The sequence below is a fragment of the Oryx dammah genome, unplaced genomic scaffold (genome assembly GCF_014754425.2).
Source record: "Oryx dammah isolate SB20612 unplaced genomic scaffold, SCBI_Odam_1.1 HiC_scaffold_29, whole genome shotgun sequence".
NCBI lineage: Eukaryota > Metazoa > Chordata > Mammalia > Artiodactyla > Bovidae > Oryx > Oryx dammah.
Genome location: NW_024070213.1, coordinates 15,576,741 through 15,594,767, shown reverse-complemented (window position 1 = coordinate 15,594,767; position 18,027 = coordinate 15,576,741). Strand labels below are relative to the sequence as shown.

Sequence of the window (18,027 nt, the reverse complement as noted above, 5' to 3'; positions counted from 1 at the left end):
GCTGTGTGTGTGTGTGTTAGTCGCTCAGCTGTGTCCAATTCTTTGCGACCCCATGGACTGTAGCCCGCAAGGCTCTTCTGTCCATGGAATTCTCCAGGCAAGAATACTGTAGTGGGTTGCCATTTTCTCCAGGGAATCTTCCCCACCCAGAGATTGAATCTGGATTTCAGGCAGATTCCTTATTGTCTGAGCCAACAGGGAAGGCCAAGAGAGCTCTCTAAAATGCCATTATTTCCTGGAATGTCTTTCTGGAGCTGGAACGGCTGAACTACACGCTGTTCTCTAATCGCTGGCTATGGGAAAAGGCGGGCATGAAAGCAGGACCCCAGACAGCGGTGATCCATATATCAGAGGGCCAGCAGAGGGAGTGGCCAGGGTGGCCAGTGGGGCCCTGGAGGCCAGCCTCAAAGCCCCAGTGGCTCCTTTAGGGGATGGTGGCTTCCGGACAGTGGTGTGACTAAAGCTTTGGGCTGCCTCTTAATCTGAGTTACCAGGGTCACTGGTGTGAATTCATTCTTTGAATGCTGTCAAGGAAGTATGGGCCTTGAGTGAGCATCCATTGTATCACCCGCCCAGGTACTCATAAGGATGGTCTCCGGTTGTTTAGACATACATGGAGGTTTTCAGGCTGTGTTTAGACACACACCTGCACAGTCTTGCTCTCAGTTCTGATCTGGGCAGAAATGCACAAGGGGAGAGGGATGAGCAAGACTGGGAACTGAGGACAGAAGCCCCTCCCCTGATATCCTAAGCTGGAAGCCCCCATCGTCCCACCAGCATGCATGCCCACTCCTGCCCCTAGGTTCTGTCCCCTGCCTTCCAGATGCTTCAAGACTCAGATTCAGGCTTATTACCCTTCCTGAAGCTACTTTGACTTTCCATCTTTCTGGTTCCCACAATATAGGCCAGAGCCCACAGTCTAGAAACAAGTTATGGAATCTTTACTTGCTGGCTTGCTGTGTTTCCTGCACATCATCAGCGTCTTCACAAAGTGATGATATTGATACATTTCTCAAGCACAGGGACCCAAGTTCCAGTCCTCCCGAAACTGCCCAGCAGACAGCTGGGCACATGTACGGGGCTGCTCCTCAACCCAGTAACTGACCAGAATCTCTAAGAGACTGGGAAGAGCTGCCTTTGGTCCATTCATTCGTTCCTTCATTCAGCAGGCGCTAAGGGCTAGGTTGTGGTTTAGTCGTTAACTCGTCCGTTAAGTTTAACATTTAATGTTTAACTCTGTCCGTCCGTTTAGTCTTTAAGTCCGACTTTTGCGACCCCATGGGCTGTAGCCTGCCAGGCTCCTCTGGCCATAGGATTTTCCAGGCAAGAATACTGGAGTAGGTTGTCATTCCCATCTCCAGGGGATCTTCCTGACCCAGGGAATGAGTCCGGGTATCCTGCACTGCAGGCAGATTCTTTACCGACTGAGCTACCGACTGGATGTATAAGGTGTGATTTCTGCTCACAAGAAGTTTAAAATGAAAAGAATAAGAACAATGATCATAACCACTTTTGATTGCATACCTGCAGGCTAATGACTGTCCAGGTGCTTTGTATGTGTATCTCTCATTCTCATTTTCACTACAATCCTGCAAGTTTCGGGGAGTCTCCTCCTTTTACAGTTGAAGAAGCAGGCTCAAAGACCTCAGAGTCAGTTCGGGGCAGGGCCAAGGTGTCATCCCGGGTGCCCTGAAAAGCTGCTCTGGGGTGTGGGGGGAGGGAGAGACTGGGCAGCTCTGAGGCCATGGTGGGGCAGCAGGGGTGTGGAGACCCCTCAAGGGCCCCGGAGGTGGCCCTTGGGTCAGAGGTCACCCTTGCCCTGTGCCCACTCTTGGTCTGTCTTCTTCAGGGGTCTGGGGCCTGCCAGGGTGCCGCCTTCTCTTGCTGCCCTGGGAGGGACCCTAAAGACTAAACCTTTGGCATTAATTTAGGGTGTCTCTCCAGAAGTGCCCCACCCACCCTTCCTCCAGGCAATTGCCCTCCTGTCTCTGGGAACCGTAAGAGATTATGACAGTCATCATCAGAAGGAGCTACTGCTGGTGGCTCTAGGCTGTGTGTGTGTGTGTGTGTGTGTGTGTGAGAGAGAGAGAGAGAGAGAGAGAGAGAGATGGGAACACCCCACCCCCTCCCCTATAGCCAATGTGGGCCTGGCTAACTAAGCCTATGAGAACTGGCTGGTGGGGGCGGTGGGCAGCTGTGGGGAGGTGTGGTGTGTTCTCAGGGCTGCCCTGGGGTCCCAGGCTCGGCACCTCAGCTGCTCTGGGTCCTGCGTCCATGCTTTCCCATCCCCTGAAGCTGCTGTCCCTCTATGTCCTTGTCGTTCACAGACATCCCGCTGCTCCCTGGCTCCCCACGCCGGCTGAGCCCGCGGGCAGTGGTCAGAGGGGGTCAGGGCCCCAAACATGGACAGCAGTGCCTCCAGGTGCCGGGTCCCCCAGCCCAGGGTCTGCAGGGCAGTGTCCCCCAAGTTTCCGGCCAGGCGTCCGGCGGAGGGAGCCCCCCCAACAGCTCTGTGAGTACTGGGGCGTGTGGATGGGCAGGCCTGTGCGGGGCCCTCCACTTAGGGGCACGGGATGTGTGTTGTGGGTTTGTGTGTGGCGGCAGGGTTTCTGCTAGGCTCCCTTCATCTCCTGTCTCTCCAAGATGGGATGGCACACTGTCCCAATAGCGCTGGGTCTCCTGGTGAGAGGAGGATGGGGAAGACAGAGGTGTAAGAGGCCGGGTGGCCCCCCCCTCTGGCCTGCAGGCTCCCTGGTCCTCCCTAGACCTCAGCTGGGGCGCCTCTGAGGCTCTCCCCTGTGCCTGGCGCTTCATCTGGTTGCCCAGGTGACCTCTCAGGTGGCTGCGGAGGCAGCTGGGTATCAAACCGGTAATAAACAGGGAAACACCCAAAGCGGGAGGCAGGTCCCTCCCCCGGCTCCACCTAGTTCTTTCTCCTCCTCTTCTCAACCTCCCATCGCCTCCGGGAGCAGACAGGAGTGGACCGCAGCCTCTCTGGCAGGATCCTCGCCAGGGGCTGGGGAGGACGGAGAGCGGGTAGAGAAGGATGTGGCGCTGTGAGGCGCAGAGTGGACAGTGACTCCCCCGTGGGGTGGGAGTGGGGTGGGCCAGGCAGTTAGAAATCGGCCTTTGTTCCAATGGATTCAGAGAACCTGCCGGTGAGTACGGCGTGTTTGCAGGCAGGCCTTCAGCTCTGCAAGGAGGTAGTGGTGTCGTGGTGCATGCGGGGGGCCCTTCATATCAGAGCGCATGGGTGACGCAGGCATGCAGCGTGTGCCCGTGTGAGGCCGAGTGCTCGACTTGTGTGCGTGCGCTGGAATGGGGCTTGGTGCGCGGAGAGAGGCGGATGGTGGGATGCGTGGGGTTCACTCTGCATGTGCGTCTGCGTGCGTGAGCGTGCGTGTGTGCTGCGTCTGCGGGCCAGGGCTAGACCCGGGGCTGGGGCGGAGGAGTGGCGGCCGTGGCCGATGAGCTCGGGCCTCTCTGTCCTTTCGCGGTGAGGGCCTGGCCTCCTCGTCCCTCTCCCGGGACCCAGAGAGCCAGGTCAGCCCCCCGCGCCTCTCGCGCCTCCCTCACTGGATGTCTCCGCTCCGCGTCCCCTCTTCTCCGGCCAGGTCATCAACAACTACTTGGAGGCCAGCGAGCCGGTGTCCTCGGAGGCCCGCGTGAGCCGCATGCACTTCCATGACAACCAGAGGAAGGTGGACTACGTGCTCGCCTACCACTACCGGAAACGCGGGGCGCACCCCGGCCACGGCTCCCCGGGCCACTCTCTGGCTATCGTCTCCAATGGAGAGACGGGCAAGGATCCCCAGGCGGGGGCTCCCGGTGACATCGAGCTGGGGCCGCTCGATGCGCTGGAGGAGGAGAGGAAAGAGCAGCGAGAGGAGTTTGAGCACAACCTGATGGAGGCTGGGCTGGAGCTGGAGAAGGACTTGGAGGTGAGGTTGGGCAGGTGGCCGAGGGTCTGGGGTGCGATGGCCGTGCTGGGCTGGGTTCCTGGCCATCTGGCCACGTGCAGGAAGCCTTTGGCTCTGTTCTGGCGTCTGGCATGCTGTTTCTTTTTCTTCTGGTGGGCAAACCAGATTTTCTTGCTCAAGGACTTGAGGAAGGATTCTGGGATCCCAGCTGCTGGTGGGGCCAGTGGTGCTGGTGGTGGGCGCCCATCTGGAAGCTGACTTAGAGATAAAGACAGACGTTAGAGATAGAAGGCAAGGCATTTCTTCCTGGCTTGCCATCTTGTGGCCTTTGTAATGCTTTCCTTGGAATGAAGACCTGATTTGCCTGTTGCGCTTTGGATTGAAGTTTCTGTACATTATTAAGAAAAGTCCTTGCTTGGGACTCCCAGGGAATTGGTCATTTGGGAATGGAACATCAGACACATTTTATCAACTTGTAAGCTGTCTGTATTCTGACCTCTGATCAGATAAATCCATTTATCTACACGTTTGTCTCTCTCTTCCATTCACCCATTCATCCTAACATTCATAAATCTTTTCATCCATCCATCCTTCCATCCATTTCTTCACTCTCTTCTCCATCCATTTCTTCATGCCACACGATCCTTTAAAGATGGCTGGCCCTTGCCATCCCCTCCAAAGTCACCTCTTGCCCCTCCCACTCTCTGGTGCTGGCTCCAGCCCGCTGGCCTTATCTCGGTTGTGTCTTGTCACTCTTACCTCAGGGCCTTTGCATGGATTGTCATCTCTGCTTCGGTCTCCCTTCCTCTAGACCTGCGCATGTTCAGCCCCTCTCTTCAGACCTCTGCTTGAATATTACCTCCTTCCAGACATCTTCCCTGACTGTCTTAGATAAAGTACCCCCTACCCCTATCATTCTGTACCTTGACCCTGCTTCACTTTTCTTCATTATACTTAGCACCTGAAATAGCATGGTAGATTTATTTTTTATCTCTGCCCCTCCCAGCTCCATGAAGGCAGGGGTCTTGTTTGGTTCACTGCTGTATCTCGAGCACCTTGGACAGAGTCTGGCATATATAGGAGCTTAACTAGCGTTAGTTGAATAAATGACTTCCCCAAGTCTCAGTTCCCTCCTTTGCAAATAGACACTCTGCAGGATTGTAGTTTTATGTGCCCCATTGTTAGACAGGCCAATGAAAACATCTAGCACAGTGTCTGGTACACAGTAGGTGCTCAGTAAATACTCATGATTATAGAAAAGGGTGTCATGCTGAAGGATGGGGTGACATTCTCATCAGATACCTGTTTTGTAAGTTTCACATTAACGCCATCCCCAAAGGGGAAGGGACATCCCCAGAGGCCATTCATCCATTTTGCTGTCCCCAGGCAGGATGGCGTGTGACCCAGCTCTGACCCTGGCTGTGCTGACCTGCACTGCTTATCCACACTCTTAAATCAGGAGCTCCTTTTTGTGTTTTTCTTTGCACCAATATAGGGCCAGTGTGCTCTTTTAAGGCCGCTTGGGGCTCCCCTGCTGTGGGGCATGCTGACTTTCACCTTTGGAAACCCAGAGCTTGCTTAGTGCCTTTGACTGGGATCTGGTTGGAAGGTTTCTCGGAGGCATGTTTTGAGAGCTGTGCAAGTAGCTCTTGGCATCACCACTGTGGGAGGCTACACCTTCGCTGTGTGTCAGGGAGTCAGGGAGGCTCAGGCAGTGGAGGCCTGGGCCTTGTGCTCCTGCTGAGTTGGGAGACAGCAACCTGCCCCAGAATTGGACTCTGGAGTCTGAACACAGATGTCCACATCCCAGGCCTGGCATCTGTCAGCCTCGTGACCTTGGCAAGTGGCTTGATCCTTTGGAATCCCAGCTTCTTTGTATGTAAAAAGGGAATAACACTACAGTCTTCGCTGGGTTGTGGTGAAGGGGAAACCTGACAACTAGAAGTATCTGAAGGTGTAACAAGTCAGTGTTAACTGCTATTGTTATTATTGAGAGTTGCCAGATCTAACAAATAAAGATTCAAGATACCTAGTTAAATTTGAATTCAGATTAACAACAAATATTTTTTTTTTTTTTAGCAGAAGTGTGTCCCATGCAATATTGAGGATATTTGTTGTGTCTAGTTGCTAAGGTGTGTCTGACTCTTTTTCGACCCATGGACTGAGGCCCGCCAGGCTCCTCTGTCCATGGGATTTCCCAGGCAGGAATACCAGAGTGGATTGCCATTTCTTTCTTCAGGGGATCTGCCTGACCCAGGGATCGAGCCTGTGTCTCCTGCATTGGCAGGCAGGTTCTTTGCCACTGAGTCACTGGGGAAGCCCCATTAAGGACATACTTTTACTCAAATATTATTTGTGGCTAATCTGAAATTCAAATGTAACTGCACTGCTCCTAATGGGCTGCCATCTTTGCTGTCCCCCAGTATGTTTTATTTTGATTGCTATTGGATTTTGCTGGCTTTGGCTGGGAATTAGGAGGGCCCAGAGCTAGCTCTTAGGACTGACGAATGTTCAGGGGCTCACCTGCTGTGGGCGTGCTGCTGACCTTCCCCTTGGGAAACCCAGAGCTTGCTTAGTGCCTCTGATTGGAGTCAGGTGGAGTGTGTCCTGGACTGTTGTCCCCGCTGTGTACTTGCCAAGAGCGCATCCCTCCTGGCCCCTTACCCTGGCTTCAGGTCTAGTTAACTCTTCTTTCTCGGGGCCTTCTACTCAACCTCCCCCAAGTCCCTTCTGTCATCAGAGCCTCTACCACTCATGTAGCTGTCCTGACCGACTCTCTTGCAGTGTTTTGCTTTATTATTTTTTCCCCTCCTCTCTTTTCCAAAGTTATGCATTTGGGTACCACTGATGCAGAATTGAGTTCATCACAGTTCTCAGTCATGGCACATTATTGTTATTGGTGTGCAAATGTCCTTCTTGTGACTTATTTATTTATATAAAGATAAAACCCAGAATCGATGGTTCTAACACTGACACTCAGATTCACAAGAGACAGGGGTTCCTGCCACAGCTGCCAGTGGAGGAGGGGGTACCCTGGTCTTGAGCCCCCGATCCTCTGAGTAGCCTGATTCTAGACCCTGAGAAGAGGGAGGAATATTCCTGAGACCTTACAGGTGTGTGTGTGGGGTGGGAGTACCACCACTGCCTTTTTGCCCTTGGTGGGAACAGGGGCTGCTGTTGTTGTTCAGTTGCTAAATTGTGTCCTGCTCTTTGTGACCCCATGGACTGTAGCACACCAGGCTTCCCTGTCCTTCACCATCTCATGGAGTTTGCACAAACTCATGTTCATTGAGTCGGTTCATCTCATCCTCTGTGGTCCTCTTTTCCTCCTGCCCTCAATTTTGCCCAGCATCAGGGTCTTTTCCAGTGAGTCAGCTCTTGGCATCAGGTGGCCAAAGTACTGGAGTTTCAGCTTCAGCATCAGTCCTTCCAATGAATATTCAGGGTTGGTTTCCTTTAGGATTGACTGGTTTGATCTTGCTCCCTTGGGGCCGGTTGGGGGGGTTGCTTTCATGTCCATCTTCTCCCTGATTGCAGTCCTACATCAGGCCTGGGGCGTTGGCCCTGGAACCCAAGGCCTGCAGCCACCTTGGTGCCTGTGCTCCTTGTGATTTCTTTTAGTCCCCTTACCCTTCCCTGCTCACTGCCTGCTGCCCCCAAAGGCCGTCATTCTGATGCTTGGTGTTTCTGGGAAACGTATAGTGTTGCTTTGTGCATTTTTTTCCTTTAAAAAAAGACATTATTGTTTAAAACACCTTTTTAAAAATTTATTTGTATTGGAGTAGAGTTGCTTTATGATTTTGTGTTAGTTTCTGCTGCACAGCAAAGTGAATCAGCTATGGAAGTACATATGTCCCCTCGTTTTTGAATTTCCTTCCCATTTAGATCACCAAAGAGCACTGAGTAGAGTTCCCTGTGTTATACTTTAGGTTCTCATCAGTCATCTATTTTATAACTAGTACCAATAGTGTATAAAAGAGTCTTACATTTTCTGAAAAATTGGGCAGAGAGGTCCCCATCCCCTACACTAGTTTCCTCTGTTATCGATATGGTACATTTATCACAGTTAATGAGCCTCTATTGATAACCCTGTCATTAACTCAAATTCCTTCTCGGCTCAGAGTCCCCTGGTTTTTACCTTCTCCCTTTTTGTCCTCCAGGATCCCAGCCTGGATCCCACATGGTATTTACTGTCATAGCACCTTAGGCTCACCACCCTCTTGGTGGTGACAGTTTCTCTGAACTGTATGCATTTTTCATTTACATAGTGGCGCTCTGTCTTAAACCCATTCTGTTCCCTTCCTTTTTCTCTCAGCACTGGATTTTTCAGACCATTCATTAAAGTTGTTGTTCAGTTGCCAGGTTGTGTTGACTCTTTGTGACCCCACAGACGGTAGCACACCAGGCTTCTTTGTCTTCCACCATCTTCCAGAGCTTGCTCAAACTCATGCCCATTGAGTTGGTGATGCCACCCAACCATCTTGTCCTCTGTCACCCCCTTCTCCGCCTGCCTTCAGTCCTTCCTAGCATCAGGGTCTTTTCCAATGCCCTGGCTCTTTGCATCAGGTGGCCAAAGTATTCCCCGGTGTACATGGGTCTGATTCCTTTTTTCTAACAGATGAGCTCTTGTTTACCTAGTCACTCCCCTAATGATAATGGGCACCCAGGTTGTCACCCAACAAGGTTGTGAATGAATTGTCCCCTCCTTCAGGGCTCGTGTCCTATGCTCTTCTTCATCCCTTCCCCTCACCCCTAGGTCAAGTTGGTGCTAAACCCTGGTTAGAGGTGGAGACCATGAGGGTCTGAACAACTTTCTGGGGGCCTGTTGGGGTCTGAACTGTTCTCTGGGTCAGGATGCCCAGCCTCTGGCTGTGAGCAGCAGTTTGGAACTGGTCCCTCAAGGGGCAGGCACACTGCCTGGCTGCACCTGGTGGCTGTTTGGAGAGCAGGTGCAGCGGCCCCACCTTCTAGACTGTCCCCTTTCTCCTGGGCTGGATGGCCTCTTAGGCTCCAGCTTTGCTTTGACTTTAAGGCAAATGGAGAGGAAGTGGGTTTCCTATTGGACACCTATGAAAAATATGCACTTAGCCTTACAGATCAGAAGAACTTTGCGGTCACCAAACTCTAAAGGATTGAGTATTGTGGACTTTATTTCAACTCTAGCTGATATCTAGGCGTGCTTCAGACAGAGGAGAACCAGTGAGTCCCTTGTTTGGCATTTCACCTTTCATTTTGTATACATATTGTCATGGACTGACAAGGTCCACATTTGTATTTTAAAGACTATTTAGTATTTATTGGATGACTAAGCCATGGTTCACTCTATATTTTCTTATGTTTGGCCATTTGAGTAGAATTTCATCTAAAGACCTTGTTGGAGATTCCTCTGGGTGACAGGGACCCCTGCAACCTCATTGCCATTTCCGATAAATGTGGGCTCCCCTTTGGAATTGAGCATCAAAATCACTGCATTTGAGTGGGAGGCGAATGAATGCAAGCAGTTAGGGGGCTTACCCAGCCTTGAGCCTCCAGAAAGGCTGTAGAGTGGATGGGCTGAACAAGGCCTCCTGTGTTCCCCCAGACCTCCTGCCCCGACCCAGAGAGCCAGAGGGACAGAGGCAGAGACTCAAATGCTTGGGTGGCACTAAGGGGCATCTAGGTGGTGGGTGAGCCCAGAGCCAGGACAGCATGTGATGCCCTTGATGGGCAACGGTGCAGAGACTTTCTCCCAACCTGCAGGCCCTGGAATTCCAGCAGGCGTGGCCCCAAACTTCATCCCTGTGGGCAGCTGATCTTCCCAACTGGGAATGGAGAAGGGGCATGGACAGGGAGACCAGGTGCCCCCTTGCTCGGCGCTGGCTTTCCTGGGATTAGGGCACCCCTAGGACCCCTTGGAGAAGGCAGTGGCGCCCCACTCCAGTACTCTTGCCTGGAAGATCCCATGGATGGAGGAGCCTGGTGGGCTGCAGTCCATGGGGTCGCAAAGAGTCAGACACGACTGAGCGACTTCACTTTGACTTTTCACTTTCATGCATTGGAGAAGGAAATGGCAGCCCACTCCAGGGTTCTTGCCTGGAGAATCCCCGGGATGGGGGAGCCTGGTGGGCTGCTGTCTGTGGGGTCACACAGAGTCAGACACGACTGAAGTGACTGAGTAGCTGGGACCCCTAGCAGAAGCTGCCTTTGCAGGACATGGTCGGCTTCTCTAGCAGGTCTACAGGCGGCTTTTGGCAGTGTCAGGCGTGGGGGGCAGGGTGCCAACCTGGAGGCCTGCAGATTCACTCAGGAGGTAGAGCCCTTCTCTCTGACCTGGTGTCAGGTGGGAACCCAGGAATAACCAAGCTCCTTTATCTCTACGGAGAGGAGATCACCTCCCCTCAAGACAAAGGATGTCTCTAACACCCGACTCTTCACCCTGTGGCCCTGACGCCTGACCGTTCAACCCGGATTATTGTGCTGAGTCCAAAGGAGTCATCTAGGGGACCTCTGGGGAACAGGACGTGGGGACCTCCCAGTGGGGCTCATTTAGGGGAGAAGCTGGCAGCCTTGGAAAATCAAATGCTGCCTCACTCTGTTCAAACCAGAGGCTACTGTTTCTTGACCTGACTTTTGTAATTACCCCTTTCTTACACGAAGAATCTGCTTGCAATGCAGGAGACTGGCTTCAATGTTTGAGACGTGGGTTGATCCCTGGGTCAGGAAGATCCCCTGGAGAAGGAAATGGCAACCCATTCCAGTATTCTTGGCTGGGAATTCCCATGGACGGAGAAGCCTGGGTGGGCTACAGTTCATTAGGCTGCAAGAGTTGGACGTGACTTAGTGACTAAACCACCACCTTTTTTGGGAAGAGTTTTTATACATCTGATTAAATAACTAATGGGAGCCCCTGTCCTCCTAGGCTTTTGAATGGTGGTGGGGCAACATTGTGAAATTGCTGTCTTTCTCCTTACATGGTATCTGTTCACAGCCCTGCAGATGAGACCCTCAGACCTGCATTTTCTTCTCTCTTACCTGTATCAGTTTGCTTTGCTGGGAGAAATAGGGTGTAGGAGATTCCCTGATGGTCAGGAAAACCTTGCTGCTTGCTTTTCTAAGGTGACCTGGAGGTCTTCCTGTCCACCGCTCTGCCTCCAGGCCCCAGGCAGGTTGTTGGGCACTGGCCTGAGTGAGTGGTGTATTTCTATGGGATGGGGGTCCCTGCATCCTTATCGACACCGTTGTGAGATTAGTCTGTTTCCTTCTCAGGAATAGAATAGGGGTTGGCATTCTTAAGAAGGCCTATAAGTGAGAGCAGGGAAGATGCGAACGTGGCATTTAACGACACTCCAGTCCATTCCGTTTCTTGGTGACGCTGTCGCATTCTCATGGGTGTGGGTAGTGGTCCCGTGGCTGTTGACTTCTTGCTTTAATGACTGGGGAAATGCACTGATTCCCCCCTGGCTTTGGGATGTGTTCCTGTTCCACTCACCCCACCCTGAAGCAGCATACCAGAGCCCAGGGCGTCTCTCCTGCCTCTTTCCTGCCCCAAGGGAGCTTCGGGAAACACAACAGCCCCAGCAGCCCCTGCCTGCTGGGACCACACAGCTGAGCAGAGCAGGGCAGGCCTCGGTGGACTGGAGGTACCCCAAGCAGCCTGGGGGCGGGGATTCAGAGAGAAGCAAAGAGAGCAAGTCAAGTCCCCCAAACCTGGGTGAACATCAATTTCCTTTTTCAGAGTTTGTAATTAAAAACTAGTATTCATGAACAGAGACTGCTTGGGTAAGTCACTCCAGCTGACAGGATGCCCCAAAGGGAAGCAGAGACCAGAGGAGAACCACCAGGCTCTGTCTCTGGCTCCATCTCTGGCTGCCTCTCTTGCATCTCCTTCAGCAGACATTCCCGATTCGGTGTCGTGTCCTGGGCTGGAGCTGATGCCACAAGGGCTTCTGGTCTAGTGGGGAAAGCAGCCCTGACCACAGAGAATCACAGGATCAGGCCTGAATGTGCAGTTACGGAGTAGGGAGAGAGTGCTGGGAGACCAGTGGTCTGGTGATGGGAGAAGCCCGCCTGGAAGCTCTAGACGGAATCGCCTCCCTTCTCCTCACTCCCAGATGCTCGGGGCCCAGCACACCTGAGTGGGCTATATTTGCTACTCTTATCAGATCGCCAGTGGGCATTCACCCCCCTGCAAGCTGCAGTGCTGGGGAGGACAGTGCAAGTTTAGACGTGGGTGTTGTATGTGGTGGGAGTCTTCTTTGAGCCTCTGAGGTCTGGAGAAGCCCAGTGGTTGTATCTGGGGCTTGAGGGATGGGGAGAATGGTTCTGGGCCACCAGCCTTAAGTGCCCTCTGGTCCTCACTGTGGATGGGATCTCCTTGCTACTCCTGGTCAGCTCCTTATGCTGCCCCTATACCTTCTCTCTGATGACCCCTGGGGCTACATGGCAGCATCAAGGATCCTTAAACCTTGCAGGTTTTGTGAATAGGATTCATCAACTCAGATGGTAGAAAATGGCGCTTACTTTCACCAACATTTAGGTGCGTGCATGCTAAGTCACTTCAGTTGCATCCGACTCTGTGACCCCACGGATGGTAGCCCGCCAGGCTCCTCTTTCTGTGGGGATTCTCCAGGCAAGAACACTGTAAGGGGTGGCCATGCCCTCTTCCAGGGGGTCTTCCCGACCCAGGGATTGAACCCTCGTCTCAGGTGTCTTCTGCATTGGCAGGCAAGTTCTTTACCACTAGCACCACCTGGGAAGCCCCAACACTTACCCAAAACATAGCATTTACTTGAGTTAAGGATATAGGTACAGACTGACATTGCTGTGAGCAGCTGGGAGTTTGTCACCAATGGAAGTCACATGCAGCTTCATATCCCCTTATAATGGCTGCACAAGTCTTTGTCAGCGCTGATGCTCATCATTAGTTTGAAATGATGACGAGGTTTAGATGTGCTGCTAGGCTTGCTGTCGGATGCCTTGTTAAAGCAGTATGTATATGACTGTCTCATACATTTCCCTAGCGGCTCAGACGATAAAGAATCTGCCTACAATGTGGGAGACCCAGGTTCAATCCCTGGGTCAGGAGCACCCCCTGGAGAAGGGGGCATGGCAACCCACTCCAGTATTCTTGCCTGGAGAATTCCGTGGACAGAGGAGCCTGGCAGTCTACAGTCCGTGGAGTCAACAATTGTCAGACACAACTGAGTGACTAACACTTTTACTTTTTCACTTAAAGCAGTAAGTGTATGACATTTACATTTAAGTATTTTGATTCCTGTGTGATGAGTCTTCTCTTTATTCCGTAGGATTATTTTACACACTGAAACATTCTGAGAAGGGGTTCATAGACTCCATCTGACTGTCCTAGGGCTCCAGACCCAGAAAATCATTATGAACCCCTGAACATCGCTCCGCAAACCTAGAAGAAGCTCAGACAGACAGTGACTGTCCTGCCTGGCTGCTGTATGAAGGGAAATCAGATGGGAAGGTTTACAGGCTGCTTCCTGGAGACTGACTGGCTCAGAGAAGGTTCCCAAGGTGTCTGGAGGCAGGGGCATGATATCAGGGGCCTGGGTGGGGCCAAGCATACCTGTGACGTCAGCTGACCCTTCCGTGCTAGTTGTATTTGGAAGCGTGTGGTTTGATCCACAACGTGATTGAACCCAAGAAGGAAGTGGAGTGGAAAGCGGGTTGAGTGGCTCAAGCCTGGGTTCTAGGTCCTGCACTGCCACCAGCTGGCTTCTTTCTGGACCTGGAGAGTGAGCATAATCAGGGATCCTCCAGTGCTGGACCTGAAGGGACTGGCTCTCTAGGACTTAGACTGACAGAGTCTGGGCTGCGGTAAAAATGGAGACCGTTTTCTCCATGTACTCAAACATTGCACCGATAAAGACAATTTTCTCAATTTATAGTCGTTCTTACATATCTTTTCCTTCAACCTTTAGCAACTGTTAGCACTTGGCTGTCCATGTGTACTCAGTGAGGGCAGAGCGAATGGGTGAGAAGTAGAAGAATGCTAGTGGGAAAACTTATAATTGGCCAGTCCTGTTTAATATTGCAATTTTTTTTTTGCTATTTTTTATTGGAGTGTAACTGCTGTTTCTGCTGTACAGTGAGGTGTATTAGCTATTTGCTGTGCTTAGCCGCTCAGCCATGTCTGACTCTTTGTGACTCCATGAACTGCAGCCCGCCAGGCTCCTCTGTCCTTGGGGATTCTCCGGGCAAGAATACTGGGGTGGGTTGCCATGCCCTCCTCCAGGGGATCTTCCCAACCCAGGGATTGAACCCAGGTCTCCCGCATTGCAGGCGGATTCTTTACCAACTGAGCCACCAGGGAATGTGTATGCATATATCCCAGCCCTCTTGGACTCCCGTTATCGCCCCCCGCCAGGTCATCACAGGGCAGCAAGCTGAGCTTCCTGTGGTGCACAGCAGCTTCTCGTTGGCTGTCTGCTTACACAGAGTGGTTTATATAAGTCAGTGCTACTCTCTCAATTGGACCCACCTTCTCGTCCCCATGCTATGTCCATATGTCTGTTCCCTACGTCTGCAAATAGGTTCATCTGTACTATGTTTCTAGATTCCACATGTATGTGTTAAGATATCATATTTTTTCTTTCTTTTTAAAATTAATTTTTTTTAATTGAAGGATAATTGCTTTACAGAATTTTGTTGTTTTCGTCAACTCTCAATGTTTTTTGCTTTCTAAAATACTTCACACTGTATAACAGATTCTAGGATCCATCCGCATCTCTACAAATGACCCAATTTCATTTCTTTATTTTTTTGGCTGCCATAAAAAGAAATGCAATTGGTTTTGGTGGTGATCTTCTGTTGCCTATCCTGTGAGTTCTTCCATGAAAATTGTTCTTCAGACAAGGTTGGAATTAAGCAAATCAGTATTTTAAGGACTTTTGTGGAGGGCTCTGCAAGGAGCATTCTGACCTGGCGTGTTGTCCCAGCTCCTAAGGGTCCCCCGGGGCTGGCTGCTTGGGCATTGGAAACAGGCAGCTCCTCACGGTGCCTCCTGCTGAGAAGCCCGTCTCTGGTCCTGCACGAGGGACGGGTGAGTGGATGGCGAGCTGGGTGGGCTGATGGCCTCTCTCCAGGGGAGGTTGCTGCTGTTGTTCAGTTGCTTAGTCACGTCTGACTCTCCAGCCCCATGAACTGCAGCACACCAGCCTTCCCTGTCCTTCACTATCTCCCTGAGTTTGCTCAAACTCACGTCTGTTGAGTCAGTGATGCCATCCAACCATCTCATCCTCTGTCTCCCCTCGATCTTTCCCAGCATCAGGGTCTTTTCCAATGAGTCGGCTCTTCACATCAGGTGTCCAAAGTACTGGAGCTTCAGCTTCAGCATCAGTCTTTTCAGTGAATATTCAGGGTTGATTTCCTTTAGGATTGATTGGTTTGATCTCCTTGCTGTACAAGGGACTCTCAAGAGTCTTCTTCAGCTCCAAGGGAGATGTCAGGTTAAAAAAGAAAGAAGGAAGCTTATGTAGTATCAGAGAAGTTAACTGACATCAGTTGGAGACTTTGCAGGATAATTGAAAAGGGACTCAGTTTCTCACCATTTCAAACAGTTTTTTTATGCTCTGTTGTGTCTTCCTTAATCTAATGCTCCGTGCACTTGGGCAGAGTGACCAAAACACTTAGCACACCCTCTGGAGCGTCACTTGTTCCTGGATAGATTGAAGACTTCGAGAGCCAGGACCGTGTTTTATTTCTTTGTGTGTGTGTGTTCATTTGCACAGTGTCTGACACACACTAGAGACTCAAGTGTGCTGAACTGATTCAAAGCATAGTGTGTGGCAAGGATAGCATATTGCAGAGTTGTCCAGGGGAAGGGGCAGTCCCTAGGAGCTGGAGTTGTCAGGGGGGGCTTTCCCAAGAAGAGGGACCCCCCCTCTTTCCCCTAACCTTGCCCCTGCCCTCAGCAGCCTGGAACCCTGCCCGCATTTCCTCTCCCCTCTCCCCACCTGAGCTCCAGCCCCTTCCTGCTTCTTTGTAGTAGCTTTGCCTGGGGAAGAAAATGCCATAGCTGTCTGCATCTCCCTCTGAGCCCCTGACCCAGAGAGGAGGGTGGAGGGCACTGGAGGAGGGAGTGAGAGGAAGCAGGGGCTGGGGAGAGAGGCCCCGAGAGACAGACAGACACACAATAAACCTGAGCCCTTCCAGGCTGCCCTTCGGGTCCCTTTAGAAAGTTTTGACTCCCTGCCTGGGAAAGAGGTTGAGCCCTGGGGGTTGTTACGGGTTTCCCTGCCTTCCCCCACCCACCCTGTTCCTCCGTCTGTCTTTCTTCCTCTCAACGCCCTCCAGCTCTGCACTAGGGCAAATCCCACAGCCAAGGATGATTGCCGTTGCTGTGGACTTGTTGATGTTTGTGTTTAGGCCAGGCTCGTCTCCACGATGCGATTATGAAATCCTTCAGAAACACACGCAGACACAGTTTCCTATGGACTGTACTTCGGGAACTGTCTGTGTGACCAGGGCTGTGTCCCCAAGGCCGCTCTGGCTCTGGGACCTCGCTTTCGTCCAGTCACTAGAAATTTCCTTCTTGGAGTTGCCAGGACGGTCTGTTCTCTCATGCCTGCCACGGGGACCACAGGAATCTGGACCCTGCCTTCCCCAAGTGTCTTTTGTTCTTTTGTGTTTTGTTTTTAAAGGCTGCACTGTGTAGCATGTGGGATCTAGTTCCCCGACCAAGGATGGAACCTGGGCCCCCTGCATTGGGAGCATGGAGTCTTAACCACTGGACCCTCAGGGAAGTCCCTCCCTGAGTATCTTTTATTACATATAGTTACATAAGGGTTCAACTTCATTTTTTGGCATGTGGATATTCAGTTTTTCTAGCACCATTTGTTGAAAAGACTGTCTTTTCCCCATTGAGTGGTTTTGGCACCCTTGTCAGAAACTATTTGACAAAACATATGCATGCGTGCTTAGTCACTCTGCTGTGACTCTTTGTAGCTCGCCAGGCTCCTCTGTCCATGGGATTTCCCAGGCAAGAATACTGGAGTGGGTTGCCATTTGCTTCTCCAAGGGATCTTCCCGACCCAGGGATCGAACCTGGGTCTCCTGCATTGAGAACAGATTCTTTACTGTCTGAACCACTTAGAGAAGCCCCCTCCTTGAGTGTCTTAAAGCTGCTTTTCAAGATCTGAGTTATAACAAATACTTCTACTGTGCTAGGGCACACAGAACCACTCATTGAATCCTTGTAATGATCCTGTAAAAGATGGACTATCACTGCCTTTATTTTTCAGATAAGAAAACTAAGGTTACTTGGTCAAGGTCAAAGAGCTTAGTACCAGGGAAGGATTCAGACCCTTTGTCTATGTCTCCATCACTGCACTGTCCCACTTCTGGGGGGCTGTCGCTCTGCCCTCTGAGCTTGGTGTGGGGGAGGGGAACTCCTTGTTGTCACCATGGAGATTGTCGGCCACCAAAGCAGGTTCAGGAGAAGAGCTGGGGGCCTGTGAACTTGGGAATGTTCTCTCCTTTCCTCTGTCCCTGTTTTGCCCCTTCTGTCTTCCCTCTTAGTGGCCGAGGCGGGTGATCGTGAAGGGGGAATGGCTGGATCCCTGCAGGGACCTTTTAATTACTGTGTTTGCAGCAGGAATCAACCTGCTTGGGGCTCACCCCTGAGACAGTGGGGTGGATCTGGACCAGCACACGGGGTGAGCGGCAGCAAGGGTTCCCAGGAGAGTGGGACCTCTTGTGATCTGGCTTCACGGACCAAGGTTGTGCATCACTTAGTGAGGCTGAGGGCTGACTGCAGGAACCCGAGAGAGAGCGGGGCAGCATGACTGTCCAAGTGGGAGTCACTTTGGACAGGTAACCCGCCGGGCAGCCCCCCTGGAGCAGGGCTGGGAGGACCTCTACAGGTGTGTTCTGCCCTGTCCAGCCCGCAGGCATCAGGAGGAATAAGGGCAGGACCTGTTTGCCTTGGGTGCCCAGCCTCTGCCTTCTGTGGCTTCTCCTACCTGGTTCGCGCATCACTCTCTGTCTTCACGTCCACTCTCAGGGCTTTCATTCAAACCCCTTGGACAGCCGGGCTTTGCAGCAGCTGCGTCTTTAATGAGGATCAAAGAAGTAGGGGATGGTGGCAGACTGGGCCCTGGCAGAT

The 18,027-nt window shown here is 51.9% G+C and overlaps 1 protein-coding gene across 1 annotated transcript in view; it reads left to right on the top strand.

Annotated features, from left to right (window-relative positions):
- Positions 1-3,137: 3,137 nt before the first annotated feature.
- Positions 3,138-18,027, top strand: part of ANO2 (anoctamin 2) — a 337,093-nt gene continuing 322,203 nt past the window's right edge. Inside the window, exons 1-2 of the mRNA XM_040234945.1 lie at positions 3,138-3,158; positions 3,615-3,941. Coding sequence (XP_040090879.1) covers positions 3,138-3,158; positions 3,615-3,941 — 348 coding nt within the window. The remainder of the gene's footprint in view (positions 3,159-3,614; positions 3,942-18,027) is intronic.